This window comes from Rhinatrema bivittatum, chromosome 3 (genome assembly GCF_901001135.1).
Source record: "Rhinatrema bivittatum chromosome 3, aRhiBiv1.1, whole genome shotgun sequence".
NCBI classification, from domain to species: domain Eukaryota; kingdom Metazoa; phylum Chordata; class Amphibia; order Gymnophiona; family Rhinatrematidae; genus Rhinatrema; species Rhinatrema bivittatum.
This window is the reverse complement of record NC_042617.1, coordinates 227,552,040-227,570,961: the sequence shown is the minus strand read 5'-3', so window position 1 is coordinate 227,570,961 and position 18,922 is coordinate 227,552,040. Positions and strand designations below refer to the sequence as shown.

Genomic DNA, 18,922 nt, shown 5'->3' with positions numbered 1-18,922 from the left:
TTATAAGAATATAAAAACATAAGAACATTAGATATGCCATCAAGCCCAGTATTCTGTCTCCAACAGCAGCCAACCTAAGTCACAAGTACCTGGCAAGTACCTGGTAAGTACTCAAACATTAAACGGATCCCATGCTACTAATGCCAGCAACAAGCAGTGGCTATTCCCCATTGATTAATAGCAGTTTATGGATTTCTCCTCCAGTGACTTATCCAAATTTTTTTTAAACCCAGCTACATTAACTGCCTTAGCCACATCCTCTGGCAATGAATGTCTACAGAAAAGAAGATAACCAACACCATCAGATCAATCCAGTTGGTACAAACATTTAACTAGTGAAAAATTTCCCCTCCATAGCAGAGCCAAAAGCCAATAAATCTAAGAAAAGACTGATAAAGCCTTATGAAGTTTCCTTATTTGCTGGGATAATAAGGACTGTAAGAGCTCTAGTGTTTTAGGGTACGTATAAGTGTAATAACAGTGAATGGTGGCATGGTAATGAGTAAGACAAGTTTTAGTTTGGATTTACTCACCTAAAATATCATTACTACCTTATATTAGCTCTGTCCACTGGTAGCCTTCAGAAAAGGTTAAGTTCCAGAAGTCCATCCACTTTCCACAAACATTTACATTAATACAATGAACATAACAATTGGCCAATTCTTGCTTCCTTTTTCTAAGGGAGCTAATCAGAATTCTAAATTATAAGACTGCAGATAGTTTTTGCTTTTTGATCATAAGCAGTTTTGTAACTACTAGCAATGTTATAGTCTCAGCCTTGCAAAAAAGACTCCATAAGTTAGATAAAAGATGCTGAAAATCAAGGCTTTAGAACTGATATGAGCTTACTTTACATTCCATCTAAGAACAGACGAGGTCAGTTTACATTCCAACTAAGGTTATAGAAGCATATTTAGAATAAGGGACAAGGCCAATTGACATTCCATTTAAGATTATTAGAAAATATTCTTAGAACAATCACAAGGTTGCTATTGCTGGCAAATTTATTTATTATTTATTTAGGGTTTTTATATACCGACTTTCTCGATATACAAATCAAATCAAGACGGTTTCCAAAGAACAAAGAACAACAAATTCCAAGAAAACATTTACATGTGAGACAAGGATTAATTAACTTGGAGAATGAAAGTAAATTACCACACAGCCATTCAGATTTCTTTATAATAAAAAGTCAATCATAGAAATTTCGACAATTATATAACCTAGTTTAGGGTTTGGAAATATAAAACTGAAATTCTATATCAGGGGTCGGGAACCCATGGCTCGCGAGCCAGATATGGCTCTTTTGAGGGCTGCATCTGGCTCGCAGAGAAGTGTCGCCACACTTTCCAGTCCCCCGCTGACCCAGCTGCTCCCCGGTCCTCCTCCGCCCGGGCTTAAAATGCTGTCAGCCCGGGCGGAACGCGGCAGAATAGCTGGAGTCGGCGGCACCAGCATGCTCTCTTCTTCCCGCCCCCCCCCCTCCCCGCGGCCCGGAAGAGGAAGTGGTGAGCATCGGGTGCGTGCGTGGGAAGAAGAGACCACGCTAGTGTGGTCTCTTCTTCCCGCCCCCCCCCCCCCCGGTGGCCCGGAAGAGGAAGTGGAGAGCATCGGGTGCTTGCGCGGCAAGAAGAGGCTACGCTAGTGTGGTCTGCGTCAGTCCGACGAAAAGAAGACTGCAGCGCGGCTCGGAGGAAAATGAAGAGCTTCAACCGCGGCCGATGGGACTCCTCCTCCGCGAGGGCTGAAAATGAAGGAGGTTAGCTTTAGGAGGAGGCTGCTGCTGCCGCGAGTTCCCGGGGTGGGGGTGGGGGAGAGAGAGTGAATGAGCGAGCAAGCATGTGTGTTTGAGATCCTGTGTGTGTGAGTGAGATGTGAATGATTGAGAGCCTGTATATGTGAAAGAGAGTATGTCTGTGATTGAGAGCCTGCCTGTGAGAGAGAGAGCATGAATGTAAGTTTACCATTGGGAACCTGTATGTGTAAGTTTGTGATTGAAAACCTGTTTGTGTGAAAGAGTATGTGTGTATGATTGAGATCCTTTGTGTGTGAGAGAAATCATGTGTATGTATGATTAAGAGCCTGTGAGTATAAGTAAGAGAGAGATCATGTGTGTCTGTGTGTGATTGAGAGCTGGTTTAGGTGATGGAGCATGTGAGTATGTGATTGAGAGCCTGTGTTTAAATGAGAGAGAGAGACCATGTGTGTCTGTGTGTGATTGAGAGCTGATTTAGGTGAGGGAGCATGTGAGTATGTGATTGAGAGCCTGTGTGTAAATGAGAGAAAGAGAGGACATGTTTGTAAGCATGTGAATGAGAGTATGTGTGTGAGAGAAAAAGACAGCATGTATTTATGTGATTGAAAGTCTGTGTGCGTGTGTAAGCATGAAAAGATAGACAGCATGTGTGTAAATGTGTAATTAAGAGCCTATATAAGTGAGAGAGAAAAAACATGTGTATATGTGAGTACTGAGAGCATGTGTGTATAGGTGTGTCATTGAGAGCCAGTGTGAGAGAGAGCGCTGGTATATGACTGAGAGAGGAGAAAGTTCCAAGCAAACCACCCCGCCTCCTGCTAATTCAGAACAATCTCAGGACACCTGGATATCAAACGTTACCAGGTATGCAGAGCAAAAACATTTTTGTATCCTTATTATTTTTCATTACTGGGTCTTTGTGTCTGCTATTTTGAAATATTTTGTTGGTATCTGGAAAGGTAAGAGAAAGGGTATTGTCTGTAGCAGGACCCACACCCTGGAACACAATGCCTTTGGAGATCAGATTACAGAGAGACCCCAAAACATTCAAGAGAAGTCTAAAGACATGGCTTTTTAAACAAGCCTTTTATAAAGAGACTGGAGAATAGAAAATACACTGGAATAAACAGAAGAGCACCGGCACACAGCACTATTCTCATAAATGTGCATTACAATATTTTAACAAATTGAGTACACAATGAATGTAATAATATAACACAGTAAATATGATTTTTTTGACCTGTAAAAGTACCTTCTAGGTACACCTGGCCAGAACCTACATCACTAAACATTTGTACGTATTTTTATGATTTAATGTAACTGAAACTTAATGGCACCTGTTAGAATGTACTATAGTACGCTTACTCTTAGCGATGGTATAGAAAAGACTTTAAATAAATAAATAAATAAATAAATAAATAAATGAATGAATGAATGAATGAATGAATGAAAATATTTCTTTATAGAGGGGGTGATGGATGCAAGGAACGGCCTCCCAGTGGAGGTAGTAGAGACAAAACAATATCTGAATTCAAGAAAGCATGGGATAAAATACAGGGGGATCTCTAAGGAAGTGATAGTAATTATAATACTAAATTAATTAGGTGAAAGTGCAGACTAGATGGGTCATACAGTCTTTTTCTGCTGTCATATTTCTATGTATGGTGGATTCGATCCCATCGATGCCACACAGCACCATATAATGCCAGGCAGTCAAGGCACAGGATGAGGACCAGTAGCACCATCTGATAGTGGCTCCTGATGACAAGCAGCAGCCTCTGCACTGGCACACTTGGCATGGGTGGTCCAACTTTATTGTAAGATACCCCACAGCATGTGCGTCAATGCCCCTTATGGCACCTAGTGTGTTCAATGGTGGAAAAGGTGCCTCTAGCACCCACTACATTAATGAAGTTAACAGCACCCAAGGCGTTGGTGGCGACACCAATGTCCATGGAGGCTAGGCTTTCCACGGTGTTAATGACCTTGGCTGCGTCTGAAGCCTACGGCACTTGTTGGCATAGACAACTCCCACGGCGCCAGATGGCCTCAACTGCACCTGCAGCACTCCACTCTCTCAATGATGCCTATGGCATCATCAGTACACACAGCACTTGACATCAATGGCACCAACAGCACTTGATGGTGCCCAATAATGTTTGATGGTGCCCACAGGCCCCCGCATTCGAAAGAAAGGCTGCCACAGGGGTTGGTTGTGCTGTCGCGCCATTGATAGCACTCATACAGTGTCGAATATGGTGATAGAGCTCAACTGCACCTATAATACTCAATGCTGCTCCAGCATTCAACAGCATTGATGGCGCCTATGGTACTCAACCGTGTTTTGGCGTTCAATGGCACCCTCCAAGCTCCTCTTGGGCTAAATGCACATCTGACCATCAATGCTCTGGCACATGGATGTGCACGGGCTACCAATGTCGGGCATGCAACCAACAGTACAGCAGCAAAGCTCAATGCCCAGGCTCATGCTCTCTTCCAAGTAGTCTGCTCTACCAGAGAAAGCGGACAAACAGGAGGGGAGGTTATGTCATCCAGGGCACCAGATGTGAAGGTTAACTTAGGACAATGGAGACTAGTTCCCAGGAGTGTGTGGAGGATGAGCTTTTCTCTCCACGGGAATATTCTGGTCCTGGATTCCTTCACTGTCTGAGCCTTCACCGATGCCCAGAGGTCAGATGAAGCTTTAAGAATGCCTGCCTGGATGGGAACTCGGAGGCCTAGCTGGATCACACACGGACTGCAGACTGCATGTTCCACTAGGTACCAACAAAGGCTCAAAAAACAGACAAACTGACAGAGAGAACAATACAAACAAGCTAAGGGCACAGCATTATTTACTAGGGAAAGAAAAATCCTCTGCAAGGCTGCACTGGGCCCTAGGCCCCGCCATGTGGCCAGCAGAGAAAACCTTGAAAAAGGAAAAAATAACTAAACACAAACTCCAAATAGTACATAAGAAAAAATAAAAACTTGCAGGGCCTTGCTAGAAAAACATTTCTGCAGCTCCAAAACTTTCATTACAGTAGCTGTGAGGGAGAGATCAAAGAACAGTGTCAAAGGCTCTATGGGAAAAAAATAACAAAAGAGACTGAGGGATCTTGCCTGGCAGACAGGGAGGTGACTACAGCTGCACATGTTCAGTAGAGCAACTGAAAGCTCTAGAATCTTTGAACTCAAAGGTCTGTGCTGGGGCTCTGTTGGATGATGTCACCCATATGTGAGGACTGCCATTCTGTCTGTCCTTGCAGAAACCATGTTTGTGCATGATAATCATATTTTTGTGCACAGAGTGGGTCAGTGTATTTTTTTTAAACTTCCAATGCATTAACATACCATTAGCTTACTGCATCAGGAAACTTTTTAGTATGTGAATAAATGTATGCTATTTTTTTTTTTACTCATGCCTTAATACATCAGTGACACAGTGAGGTATTCCTGATGCACCAAAGGTTGCATCATGGCTATTAAACAGTATTCATTAGATGCTAAAGTACTATTGCGGCACTCGAAATACTAAACAACTTAGAAAAACTGTTGCTGTGTCAAGGTCATGAGAAATTATTAATAAGAAGTCAAATTACTCTCAAAGACAAGTGCAATAAGCCTTAGTGCATCAGTGCCATGTCAATGACTGTCCTATGTCACTAGCACTTAGTCTATAGTGGTTGGATCATTTCTATAACAAACAATTTTGAAGATGATGAAAGAAATTTTCACAGGGTGCACAAGTACTATGTGAAAGGTCCTTTTCTTCATGTCCTTGTCACAAATCATTGTGGAGATGAAGTCACAGAATTTATAGAAATCTGACAGGTGCTATAATGTTAATAATTCTGCTACTTGAAGTGAAATATTGGACTATGATTCAGAAATCTTGGGATATACATTCATGAGTGCTCTCTGTGCCTGATTCTGTGTACTTTAGGCAAATCACTATGTTACTGTCTCTCAGAGACCCACCTGAAAATAAGACGAATCTTAATTTGATTTTCTTGGTCAACAAGCATGGAGTGGCAATTGCTATAACCCCTTAACAGAATAAATTAGTGCTTAATCCTTGCAGCGAGCTTGAAGATTTAAAGGTGGATTTTTAAAAAGATGCATGCGTGGTTTCCGGCGCATGCACATGTACATACTGATTTTATAACATGTGCACGTTGCCACGCGCATGTTATAAAATTTGATACCCGTGCGCCCAATTTTATTTCAGTGCACACATGTGCGGGCAGGTCACAATTCGCACGTGCGAGGGGGGTTGATTTATGTTTAAAATATCTGTATTAGCATCAGCATTAGAATAAACAGGATAATACATGAAAAGCAATATAAGAAAAAATGCATATAGGAAATATGCACACTGGAAGAACAAATATCATCGAAAAAGCCAACCGGCCATTGATGCAATGAGACTAACAATACAATGACAAAAAGGGGGGGGGGTGATTTTAAAAAATGTGGCAACGCGAACGGCCCATTCCTAGTTTCCTCCCAGTCTGCTCCAATTAAGGAACGGACTGGGAGAGAACTTCCCTAACCCCCTACCTAGTCTGCCTCCATTTTCCCCACTCCGACCCCTAAAACCCCTCTTCCTACCTTTTTTTTTTTTTTTCAATTTTGGAACCTATTTCATCTTACGAGATGAAGTTCCGGGGTGCGCTTCCCTAGGACAGGGCCTAATGGCCGCTGTCTCAGCCGGCCCCCCGCCCCACCCAGACTCTGCCCCTGGCCCACCCCTTTTGACCAGCCCAGCACTTCCACGCATACCAGGAGATATGCACATAGCCAGCCATTTTTAAAATGTGCTTGGCATGCGCACGGCCCAGCCATGTGCTTATCTCCCAGGGATTTGCGCGCACGAGGCTTTTCAAAATTTAGCTGTCAATATTTAGAAACAGCTCATAACATAGAATACATTCATTCTTTCATTAATTTTTCCCACATTGTTAGTAGATATTTTTATCTTTTAAACAGAGAGACAGTTATTTTACATAATGATCTAGCAAGCTTATTAAAAAAAAAAACTGAAGTATTTTATCACTGAAATCTGAAGGACATTTTAATACATTTTTTCTTCCTCACTTATTATACTAGAAGAATTAAAAACACTTATTTCTTTACTAAATAGAAACACCATGATTAACACTGAACCAAAAATATATTAGGGTGCATCTAGTAGATACTTCTGAAAACTTACCCCCACAATTATTTGCTGGCTGGAAATTGTGTACAGCTTGATGTGAATAATAATTATCATAGAAATCAGTTGACTTCTGTAGAGGCTCAAATCCACTGTTATGCTGTATAGCTTGCTGTGGTTCACCAGGAATGTGTAGATATGCACTGGGTGGAAATTGATCGTCTCTGGGGATATTCATCATGTGACTTTGCGCTCCTAGAGTATTATAAGACCCTCCAGTGCCAGGTGCTGTTAATGATGGACCAGCTTGATGTGGTTGATGAGGCGTACCTGTCTGGCTATGTACACCTAAGAAACCTGATGAGAGAGGTTGCAATGGTGGACTCTGCGGCATTACTAGACCTTGAGGTCCTGCATGTAGAGGGTGCCCAAGAGAGCCTGGGGAACCTGGATGTATTGTTGGTCCATTATGTCCTTGTGATACACTAGCTCCAGGTTCAGATCCTGGACTTGTCTCAGAACTATATACATGCTGAGAATTTGGCTGGTTTCCTTGAAATGGTGGTCTTGGTGGTGATGTGCTGTTATAAAAGGTTGGCCTGTTACAGAAAAACATAATATAAATGTGCATAAACTGATCAAATTCAATTCTTCTGGATAACAATATTCTAGATCTAAATAATCCATTTTTAAAATAGGTAGAAATCATTATTTCAGCAGTTGGTAAACCACATTGATATTTTATGACTTTGCAGTATAAAAGTGACTGTCTAAATAAATAAAAATCCTTGATAAAAATGGCATTTACTAGTAGTTAATATTCTACTTATGTAAATTAAATACCTGAGGTGAAGTAGGGGTCTTAGCACAAACTGGATATTAGCTGAAAATGTCATTTCAAGAGAGAATTACAGCTTATGTATGAATAACATTTGTTAAAAGATTTTTTAGGATTTGTATGCATATTATCAAAAAGCAAGCAACATAACACTGAGAAATTATTTTGAGGGGATCAGTTCCTTCTCTTCCAACCAATCATATAATCAGAAATAAAATTCAATATTCTCTTTAACTTACTAATGTCTCACATAAAAAGATGCACTAGTTTTCTATAACTGACTAAATTAAAATGTAAGAAGTTAAATATTTTTAGCATCATGCTGGTCTTATACAGAAGACATCTTCCATTGTTTTGCAGTGACGTTTTGCACATAGACATCATCCACTCGGTGCCACCAGATGATGTCACCCCACATTTAACAGCTAATTCATCCTGCTTATGAATGAAACAAATTTAATCACTATTATCTGGAGTTAAATCTAATGTTAAAAAAATGTAGTCATATATAATGAATCTTCAGGAATGGTAAACAGTTTATATAATGCAAAAAAATGCAGTCTCCTGCATCTTAAGTGCAGAAACCCAAGAAAGTAGCATACATTTTTTTAAAGCTTGCAGAGAGGGTAATGCAAGTGTTGCTTACCTGTAACAGGTGTTCTCACAGGACAGCAGAATGTTAGTCCTCACATATGGGTGACATCATCAGGATGGAGCCCAATCACGGAAAACTTCTGTCAAAGTTTCCAGAACAATGACTGGCCCATCCTGGGCATGCCCAGCATGGCACTAACCCTGCAGCCAGCAGGGGTCCCCCCTTCAGTCTTATTTGATAACTACAGGCAGTGCCGAAAAAATAAAACAACAAAACGTTACGAACCCAACACCATGGGGCGGCGGGCGGGTTTCGTGAGGACTAACATCCTGCTGTCCTGTGAGAACACCTGTTACAGGTAAGCAACACTTGCTTTCTCACAGGACAAGCAGATGGTAGTCCTCACATATGGGTGAGTACCGAGCTGAGGATGTCCGAACATGCACCAAATGTACCCAACTGCGTGCCACAGGCACAACTGGGGTGGAATTTGATAGAGGGCATCCTGAACCCCACCGGGCAGGCGGAATTGGTACGTCAGGTTGGAAATAGGTTACGCAGGACAGATTGGCCGAAGATGGAATCCTGTCTTCCGGCTTTGTCCAAGCAATAGTGGGCTGCGAAAGTGTGGAGAGAGCTCCAGGTGGCAGCCCTGCAAATGTCAGGAAATGGCACCGATCATAGGTGTGCTACTGAAGTCATGGCCCTCACAGAGTGTGCTTTAACACGGTCTTGGAAAGGAATGCCTGCTTGCTGATAGCAAAAAGATATGCAATCCGCCAACCAGGAGGAGAGAGTCTGCTTACCCACAGGTTTCCCTAATTGTTGGGATGGAAAGAGACAAATAATTGAGTGCTCTTCCTGTGGGCAACTGTACGGTCTAGGTAGAACGCTAGAGCCCGTTTACAGTCGAGGGTATGCAGAGCCTCTTCCCCTGGGTTGGAGTGGGGCCTGGGAAAGAAGATGGGTAGTATGATTGATTGATTAATGTGAAACTCCGAAACTACCTTAGGCAAAAACATAGGGTGAGTGTGGAGTACCGCCCGGTCCTGCAGGAGTTTAGTGTAAGGCGGATAGGTAACTAGAGCCTGTAACTCACTAATCCTGCGAGCTGAAGTGATAGCCAAAAGGAAAATCACTTTCCATGTGAGATATTTTAGGTCACAGGAGTGAAGAGGTTCGAACGGTGGTTTCATGAGCCGCCCGAGAACCAGATTAAGGTCCCAAGAAGGGGCCGGAGGACGTAAAGGTGGCTTGATATGGAGCAAGCCTTTAAGAAAACGTGTTACGAGGGGTTGTATCGATATAGGGACATCCCCGACACCTTTATGGAAGGCGGCTACCGCACTGAAATGCATTCTGATTGAAGAGGTTTTTAAACCTGACTCAGACAAATGCCAGAGATAGTCCAAAAACCTTGGGATTGGACAGGAAAAGGGATCAAGGGACTGCACAGTGTACCATGATGTATACCTTTTCCATTTACAGGAGTAAGATTTCCTTGTGGAAGGCTTTCGCGAAGCAATCAGGACACGAGAAACAGAGTCTGAAAGGTTAAGTGGCTGAAGGAATAGCCTTTCAACATCCATGCCATCAGGGACAAGGCCTGAAGATTGGGATGGCATAGACATCCGTCGTTCTGAGTGATCAGAAGCGGGTGCTTTCCCAAAGGAATGTGCCTGTGAATGGAAAGATTCTGGAATATTGGAAACCACACTTGGCGTGGCCAGTGAGGTGCTATCAGGATCATGGTTCCCTTGTCCTGACGGAGCTTCACGAGAGTCTTCGAGAGAAGATGAAATGGAGGGAATGCATAAAGCAGACCAGTTGTCCACGAGAGTGAGAATGCATCTCTGGGCTGAGAGTGCTCGCTCCGAATGAGGGAGCAGTAATTGTCTACTTTGTGGTTCTGAGGGGACGCAAAGAGGTCTATTTGGGGGATAACCCCATTGCTGGAAGAGAGAGGTCGCTACCGAGGGATTGAGAGACCACTCGTACGGTTGGAAGACACGACTCAGTTTGTCTGCCAAGACATTGTGTACTCCCGGCAAGTAGGTTGCCCTGAGGTACAATGAGTGGGAGAGTGCTTCCGCCCAAATCTGCGCAGCTTCCTGACACAGAAGGAAGGAACCTGTGCCTCCCTGTTTGTTGATGTACCACATGGCCACCTGGTTGTCCGTCTGAATCAGGATGACGTGATTTGATAGGTAATCCTGAAAAGCTCTGAGAGCATATCGCATTGCTCGAAGCTCCAGGAAATTTATCTGGTGTTTGGCTTCCTCTGGAGACCAAGATCCTTGTATCTGTAGATCGTTCACATGAGCTCCCCAGCTGAGGTTGGAAGCATCAGTGGTGAGAATGAGTTGAGGATCTGGTAGATGAAAGGGCAGTCCCTGGAGGAGATTGTTCTGATCTTTCCACCAGGCGAGAGACAGACGGAGTGCGTCGGTGATGTGGACAATGGTTGACAGAGGCTGAGTCGCTTGAATCCATTGTGACCTCAGAGTCCAATGCATGACTCTCATGGCCAGGCGGGCCATTGGAGTGAGATGGACTGAGGATGCCATGTGTCCGAGAAGGACAAGGAATTGCCGCGCCGTTGTTGTATACTGAGACTGCAACTGGTGAGCGAGAGACACGAGGGTTTGCACTCGTTGTTGAGGTAGAAAGGCTTTTGCCTGTAAGGTGTCCAAGTCTGCCCCAATGAAAGACAAGGTTTGAGATGGGGCTAAATAGGATTTCTCGTAATTGACGAGAAATCCTAGAGAAATTAGAGTGTGTAGGGTCAAATCCAGGGATGACCGAGCGGCTTGCTGGGATGGGGCCCTGATTAACCAGTCGTCTAAATAGGGGTAGACGTGAACACCTTCTTTCCTGAGAAAAGCTGCGACAACTACGAGACATTTGGTAAAGACTCGTGGTGCCGATGCTAGGCCGAATGGAAGCACCCAGTATTGATAGTGCCTTGGGCCTAGTAAAAATCGGAGATACTTGCGATAAGCTGGAGCTATCGCGATGTGGGTGTATGCGTCCTGGAGGTCCAGAGAGCACAGCCAGTCTCCTCTTTGTAGAAGAGGTACAAGAGAGCCCAAGGTTACCATTTTGAACTTTTCCCATTGGAGGTACTTGTTGAGGGCACGTAGGTCCAGAATTGGACGAAGCCCCCCGGATTTTTTGGGGATCAAAATGTACCGGGAATAGAACCCTAGGCCTTGTTGTGAAAGAGGAACGGGTTCTATTGCTCTTAACTGGAGAAGAAGGGAAACCTCCTGCTCCAGAAGGACAGAGTGGTCAGTTACTCCCCACGCTTGTGGAGGTGGGGATTCTGGTGGAAAAGCAAGAAAATTCAGATGGTAACCCTGAGCAATGATTGCCAGCACCCATTGATCGGTTGTGATTGATTGCCATATTCCATGAAAGTGGCATAATCGGCCTCCCACTGGTATGCTTGGCAGAGGGATCAGGCTGCTGCTCTCCAAGTGAAAGTCAAAAACCTGAAGCAGGCCCCGGCTGGGGAGCTGCTTATGGCTTTTGCTTCCGGGGCTGGCAAGGCTGAGATTTTTGATAAGGCCTCGTAACTCGGGACCTTGTTGGTGGGGGATAGTACTTCCTTGGACGGAAGAATGACTTCTTGGAGTCCTTCTTGAAGGGCTGTCTAGAAGGGAAGTCAGAAGGCATTGATGAGAGCTGTTTGAGGGTCTCATGATGATCCTTTAACTCAGCCACAATTTGCTGAATTTGTTCACCGAATAGATTATCTCCTCTATTATTTATTTATTTATTTTATAACTTTTATATACCGGCATTCGTAAAAAACATCATGTCGGTTTACATGTAACTGAGAAAGGAAATTACAATGATAGGTGGAAGAAAGATAAATAGTTAAAAGCTAGGTTAACTTTACTGTGGTGCCAACATGCATCACAGTTAAAACGCGATTATATATGATAAACCATATTAGAGAAGAATTATATGATAAACCATATTAGAATTATATGATAAACCATATTAGAGAAGAATTAGATAATATTATACAAAGTTAGACAAAATTAATTAATTACAGGGGGAGGTGGTGCGGGGGGCGGGGGGTGGAAGGTGAGGCGTGGGGGGGGAGGGGGAGGAGGAGGGGCTGGGGAGGCGGAGGGTGACAGGGGAAGCAGGGGCAATAAAAGGGAGGGGGGAAGAGGGTAGGGTGGTGGAGGGAGGGAGGGGTGCTGTACACGAGATATGGCGAGCATTATGAGTAATTGTACAAGAGGCGGGGGAAGGGTGTAATAAGTGGGGGGGGAGGGGGGTGAAACTGTACAAGTGAGCTGTGGGTAACGGTGAGGATGGTGAGTTGGTAACAGAAAGAGGAAGCTGCTTAGAGGAAGGAAGGTGGTGGAGGTGGGTGGGGGGAGGTGAGGGGGGGGGGCAGGAGGCAGGGGAAACAGTGAGGGTGTGGGGAAATAAAAGTGTTGCGAAGGAGTTACAGAGCTAGGATTGTGACGTGTTGGGATAGGCCTGTTTAAATAACCAGGTCTTGATTCCTTTTTTGAATTGATTAAGTGATGGTTCTAGTCGGAGCTCGGCAGGGAGGGAGTTCCAGAGGGTGGGGCCGGCGATGGAGAAGGCTCTCTCTCTGGTGGTGGTGAGGTGAGCGATTTTGAGTGAGGGGGTGTAGAGGGTGCCAGCAAGGGCGTTTCTGGTGGGGCGGTTGGCCTGGCGGAAGTGTGGCATATCTTCGATCCATGGGGAATTATTTTTGTATAGTGTGTTATGTATGATAGTGAGTGTTTTGTATTGAGAGCGATAGGTGATTGGGAGCCAGTGGAGGTCTTGAAGTATGGGGGTGATGTGATCAGTCTTTCTTGAGTTTGTGAGGACGCGGGCCATGGCGTTTTGTAAGATTTGGAGGGGTTTGATTGTGGAGGAGGGAAGGCCTATTAGCAGTGAGTTGCAATAATCAAGTCTTGATAGCATGGTGGTTTGCATAACAGTGCAGAAGTCGTGTACGTGGAGGAGAGGTTTTAGTTTTTTGAGGGTTTGTAGTTTATAGAAGCCCCCTTTTAGGAGCGAGTTGATGTGAGATTTGAAGCTTAATTGAGTATCTAGGGAAACTCCTAGGTCTCTGACAGTGGGTGGATGCGTGAGATTTTGTGAAGTGTTTTGATGCGTTTGTTGGATGGAAAGGCTGGGTTGATTAGTAATAATAAGAATTTCAGTTTTTGAGGTATTGAGTGCAAGGTGTAGGTTGGAAAGGAGGGAATTGATAGATGCAAGGCATGTTTCCCAGAAGTGCAGGGTTTCGTTGAGGGATTTTTGGATGGGGATAAGTATTTGTACGTCGTCAGCGTACAAGAAGAATTTTAGTTCCAGTTTAGATAGGAGGTGGCAAAGAGGGAGTAGATATATGTTAAAGAGGGTGGAGGAAAGGGAGGAGCCCTGGGGAACGCCTTGTGCAAGAGGAATGTGTGTAGATTCGGATTTATCGAGTTTGATTAAATATTTTCTGTGGTCAAGGTAAGAGGAGAACTACAGGGCAGGTCAGAAAGCCTGTCTTGTACTTCTGGGCGAAGGTCAGAAGACTTGAGCCAGGCCCAGCGTCTTGCCGAAATGGCAGTTGCAGACACTCTAGTGGAGGTGTCGAAGATATCATAAGCTGTTCGTATCTCATGCTTCCCTGCCTCAAAGCCCTTGTTGACAAGGGTTTGAAGATGTTCTTGGAATTGGTCAGGCAGGGTTTCAGAGAAGTCCTGTATTTGCTTGAAAATGACCCTATTGTATTGGGTCATGTACAGCTGGTAAGTAGCAATTCTGGAGATGAGCATGGCCCCTTGGAACACTCGTCGACCAATATTGTCTAGGAACTTGTGTTCCTTGACAGGAGGAGTAGAGGAGTGTAGCTTCGTCCTTTTCGCTTTCTTTTGAGCTGATTCTACCACAACTGAGTGGTGGTCAAGCTGAGATTTTTGAAAGCCCGGGACTGACTGTACTAGATAAGTAGTGTCAGCTTTTCTGTGTACTGGGGCAATAGATCCAGGATTTTCCCAGTTCTTTTTGAGGAGGTCAAGAAGAACTTAATGAATGGGAATAGAAGTGATCACTTTAGGGGCATCCAGGAATTGGAGAAGCTCCATCATCTGGTGCCTATCATCTTGCTCCGTATGAAGCTGAAAAGGGATCAATTCCGACATTTCCTTCACAAAGTTAATGAAAGAGAGGTCCTCTGGAGGAGAACGCTTTCTACTTTCAGTAGGAGATGGAGGTGAAGGTAAATCATCGTTGTCTGTGGAAGTATCATCACCCCAGGTGTCATAAGGATCAGCAGGCTGACCTGTAGGACGAGAAGGAGGTTGGATACACGAAGGGTCCGGCTGAGGCTCTGAGAAAATCGAAGGAATCGCCGGAGGCACCGCGGATGCCCTGGGGGCATCGGTGCCGGCATCGAAGGCATCGATGTGCGTATCGCCCCCGATGAATGAATCGGTGGCGAAGGATAACATGGCATCGATGGCTGAGGCAGTACCCCAGAAAGAGGAATGCGGAACGGTGTTTCTCCTCCCGATGAAGCTGTCATCGAGGAGCGCACCAGAGCCATCGGAGACCCGGGAATCACCGGTGGAAGGGCTGTCATGAGCGCCTCCATCCGGGATAGCAGCGGTGCCAGCGCTGCTGGAATCGGGTCGATGACCGGTTCCACTCTCTGTGCTGGAGGGACCTGGAGTCATTGCATCGCCTTGTCGATGGCCTCCTGGACCAACCGGTACAGTTCTTCCGAAGACCTAGGGCAATCAGCTCCGGCTCCGTGATGGAAGAGGGAGGCTGAGGCTGAGGCACAGTCAGAGGGGACCACCTTTACAGGAGGAATCGCAACTCCCAAACCCCAATTGGGTGAGGGTGGCCTTGATGTCCCGGTCGCAGGAGTGGTCGATGCCGCTCCTGGACGGGGCTTCTTAGACGGTGGCTCGGTCGATGATTTCGCTCCCTCGACAGTCCAAGACTTACGATGCCGATGGTGATGCTTCTCCCTACGATCCCCTCGATCCTGAGGGGGAGAAATGGGAGTCGATGGCCATGAAGACATCGATGGCGGGCAGTCACCGGACGGTTGTCGATGGTGGTGCGACTTCGACGGTGCCGGTTCCGATGACGTCGATGCGATGGACGGCGTCGGGGTGTGAGCACGGAAAAGGAGTCCCATCTTCTCCATTCTGGCCTTGCGACCTTTCAGTGTCATAAGGGCACATTTGGTGCAAGTCAGGACATCATACTCACGGCCTAAACACATTACACAGATTCCATGAGTGTCTGTCATAGACATGGTACGAGTACAGTCCGGGTACCGACGAAAACCCGACGCCATGGCCATAGAAAAATCGAGCCGCGGTACGGTCGATGGCCAGTAGGCCGCGAGGGCGAAACTCGACGGTAATCGACGAAACAACGGTGAAAAACTTACCGAGTACCGCGGCTTGAAAAAACTTAGAGGAGGGACCCCTGTGGGGCGAAGTAATTTTAATTAAGTCTGTGAGGAAAATTCCTGTCAGGAATCTCTTCAGAGTTCCTAAACCGCGAGGCTACTGCTGCACAGAAAAAATAAGACTGAAGGGGGACCCCTGCTGGCTGCAGGGTTAGTGCCATGCTGGGCATGTCCAGTAGGGGCCAGTCAAAGTTCTGGAAACTGACAGAAGTTTTCCGTGATTGGGCTCCATCCTGATGATGTCACCCATATATGAGGACTACCATCCTGCTTGTCCTGTGAGAAAGTATGGATCAGCATTAAAGAGACTGTGGGAAATCTATTTTTTTTTTTAATTATAATTTCAAAAACAGATTTATAAATGGCAAATCAAGAAATTACACCTTATTACCAAAATTACAAAGGCAAGAATAAAAAAATAATAATAAGCAAGCCATATCATCGAAACTGGCAAGTCCACAACAGGGGAGGCAAGAATTATAAAAAACGAAAGGAAAATATTGGGTTACTGACCCATAATATCCCCAAAGAGCCTATCACATACTCAAACTTCTTTTAACCCATTTGCAAGGGATCAACCAACACTAGAATGAAGGAGGAAAAATAGCAAGTTACAGAAACAACTGAAGTTACCTGAAGAAACAACCCAAGAAAGAGATCTAGGTGTCATAGTGGATAACACATTGAAATCGTCGGTTCAGTGTGCTGCAGCAGTCAAAAAAGCAAACAGAATGTTGGGAATTATTAGAAAAGGAATGATGAATAAAACGGAAAATGTCATAATGCCTCTGTATCGCTCCATGGTGAGACCGCACCTTGAATACTGTGTACAATTCTGGTCGCCGCATCTCAAAAAAGATATAATTGCGATGGAGAAGGTACAGAGAAGGGCTACCAAAATGATAAGGGGAATGGAACAACTCCCCTATGAGGAAAGACTAAAGAGATTAGGACTTTTCAGCTTGGAGAAGAGACGACTGAGGGGGGATATGATAGAGGTGTTTAAAATCATGAGAGGTCTAGAACGGGTAGATGTGAATCGGTTATTTACTCTTTCAGATAGTAGAAGGACTAGGGGACACTCCATGAAGTTAGCATGGGGCACATTTAAAACTAATCGGAGAAAGTTCTTTTTTACTCAACGCACAATTAAACTCTGGAATTTGTTGCCAGAGAATGTGGTTCGTGCAGGTAGTATAGCTGTGTTTAAAAAAGGATTGGATAAGTTCTTGGAGGAGAAGTCCATTACCTGCTATTAGGTTCGCTTAGAGAATAGCCACTGCCATTGGCAATGGTTGCATGGAATGGACTTGGTTTTTGGGTGCTTGCCAGGTTCTTGTGGCCTGGATTGGCCACTGTTGGAAACAGGATGCTGGGCTTGATGGACCCTTGGTCTGACCCAGTATGGCATTTTCTTATGTTCTTATGTTCTTAAACAACTCCAAATGAGAAGGGTCAAAAAATATAAACTTATCCCCCTTATAATTAACACTCATTTGCAGGGAAATAAGTAGCACCTAAAGCCACAACTCACTGTTGTAAACGGTGAAAAGTCTTCCTTCTTAATTGAATAGGCCTTGCCAAAGTGGGAAAGATAAGAATTGATTGAACAAAAATGAGAATTTTCCTACTTTTAAAATACAATCTAGCACTACATAATTGTCAGATTCCAAGCGAAAGACGAGCAGTAGTGTGGTTCGCATGGCTATCTTGTCCTGTGAACTTTCCAGAAATACTGATAAATTCAGATACTTTCCAGAGATGTGATAGTATTCAAATTGCCCTCTTCAGGATGACCTCTCCTTTGCTAGATTGCACATAAAACATACTGGATATCTGAGGTATACCATCTTTAGGAAAATTTAAAACCTCTTTCAAATATTTCCTGAAAACTACTGGAGGGGTTAAAAACCTGGTTTTTGAAAAGTTAATTAGAAGGAGATTTCTCACTCTAGAGGAATTCTTCAAGGCTTCCATTTTATTGTAAAAAGCAAAATTGTCCTTAATCAAGGCCACACTAATTGTTGGCTAATTATTTTGATGAGGAAATTGAGAATTTGCAATAGCAACTAGTTTCTGTGTCAGATAGATTAAGACTGGTGGGTGATTCTCTTCTTAATAATGTATGGACTGAGTGTGACTTGACCACACTAAAGGAAGTTAGTACATTAGTGTGCAGTTTAAAATCAACTTTTTCAGTACTAGACCCTTGTCCATTCACAACTGTGAAAAATCTGAAAGATGTATCTTTTGAAATTATAAAGAAAATGATTAATAAATCTGAGTGATGGTGAAATTTCAGTAGCTTGGAAGCAGGCCATGGTGAGATCTATTAAAAAGGATAGTAAGCTTCCATCCACTGAATTGGCAAATTATTGCCCAGTTTCGAACTTGACAACAGTGGCAAACATTTTAGAAAATATAGTCTTGGAGCTGCTAGAGAAGTGAGAAGGAAATGGTGCTTACCTGTAACAGGTGTTCTCACAGGACAGCAGGATGTTAGTCCTCACATATGCGTGACATCACAGGATGGAGCCCAATCACGGAACACTTTTTTCAAAGTTTCTAGAACTTTGACTGGCACCTACTGGGCATGCCCAGCATGGCACTAACCCTGCAGACAGCAGGGGTCCCCCTTCAGTCTTATTAAAAAGCTACAGGTAGTGCCGAAAATAAAATAAGAAAATGTTACGAACCCAACACCGTGAGGCGGCGGGCGGGTTTCATCCTGCTGTCCTGAGAGAACACCTGTTACAGGTAAGCAACATTTACTTTTTCATAGAACAAGCAGGATGGTAGTCCTCACATATGGGTGAGTACCGAGCTGAGGATGTCAGAGTATGCACCAAATGTACTCAGGCATGCAAGGCACTAGGCCTGGGATGAAATTTGGCTGAGGGCATCCTGAACCCCACCGGGCAGGCGGACGTCACATTGTAAATAGGTTGCGCAAGACAGACTGGCCAAAGATGGAATCTGGTCTTCTGGCTTTGTCTAAGCAATAATGGGCTGTAAAGCTATGGAGAGAACTCCAGGTGGCAGCCCTGCAAATATCAGGAAGCGGCACCGAGTATAGGTGTGCTACCGAAGTCGCCATGGCCCTCAAAGAGTGT

The 18,922-nt window shown here is 44.5% G+C and overlaps 1 protein-coding gene across 2 annotated transcripts in view; it reads right to left on the bottom strand.

Moving 5' to 3' along the window:
- ZC3H6 (zinc finger CCCH-type containing 6) overlaps positions 1 to 18,922 on the bottom strand; it is a 645,204-nt gene that overhangs the window by 77,085 nt on the left and 549,197 nt on the right. For both annotated transcript variants that reach the window (XM_029594264.1, XM_029594263.1), the window contains one exon: positions 6,972 to 7,513. In XM_029594264.1, the coding sequence (XP_029450124.1) occupies positions 6,972 to 7,513 (542 nt within the window). The remainder of the gene's footprint in view (positions 1 to 6,971; positions 7,514 to 18,922) is intronic.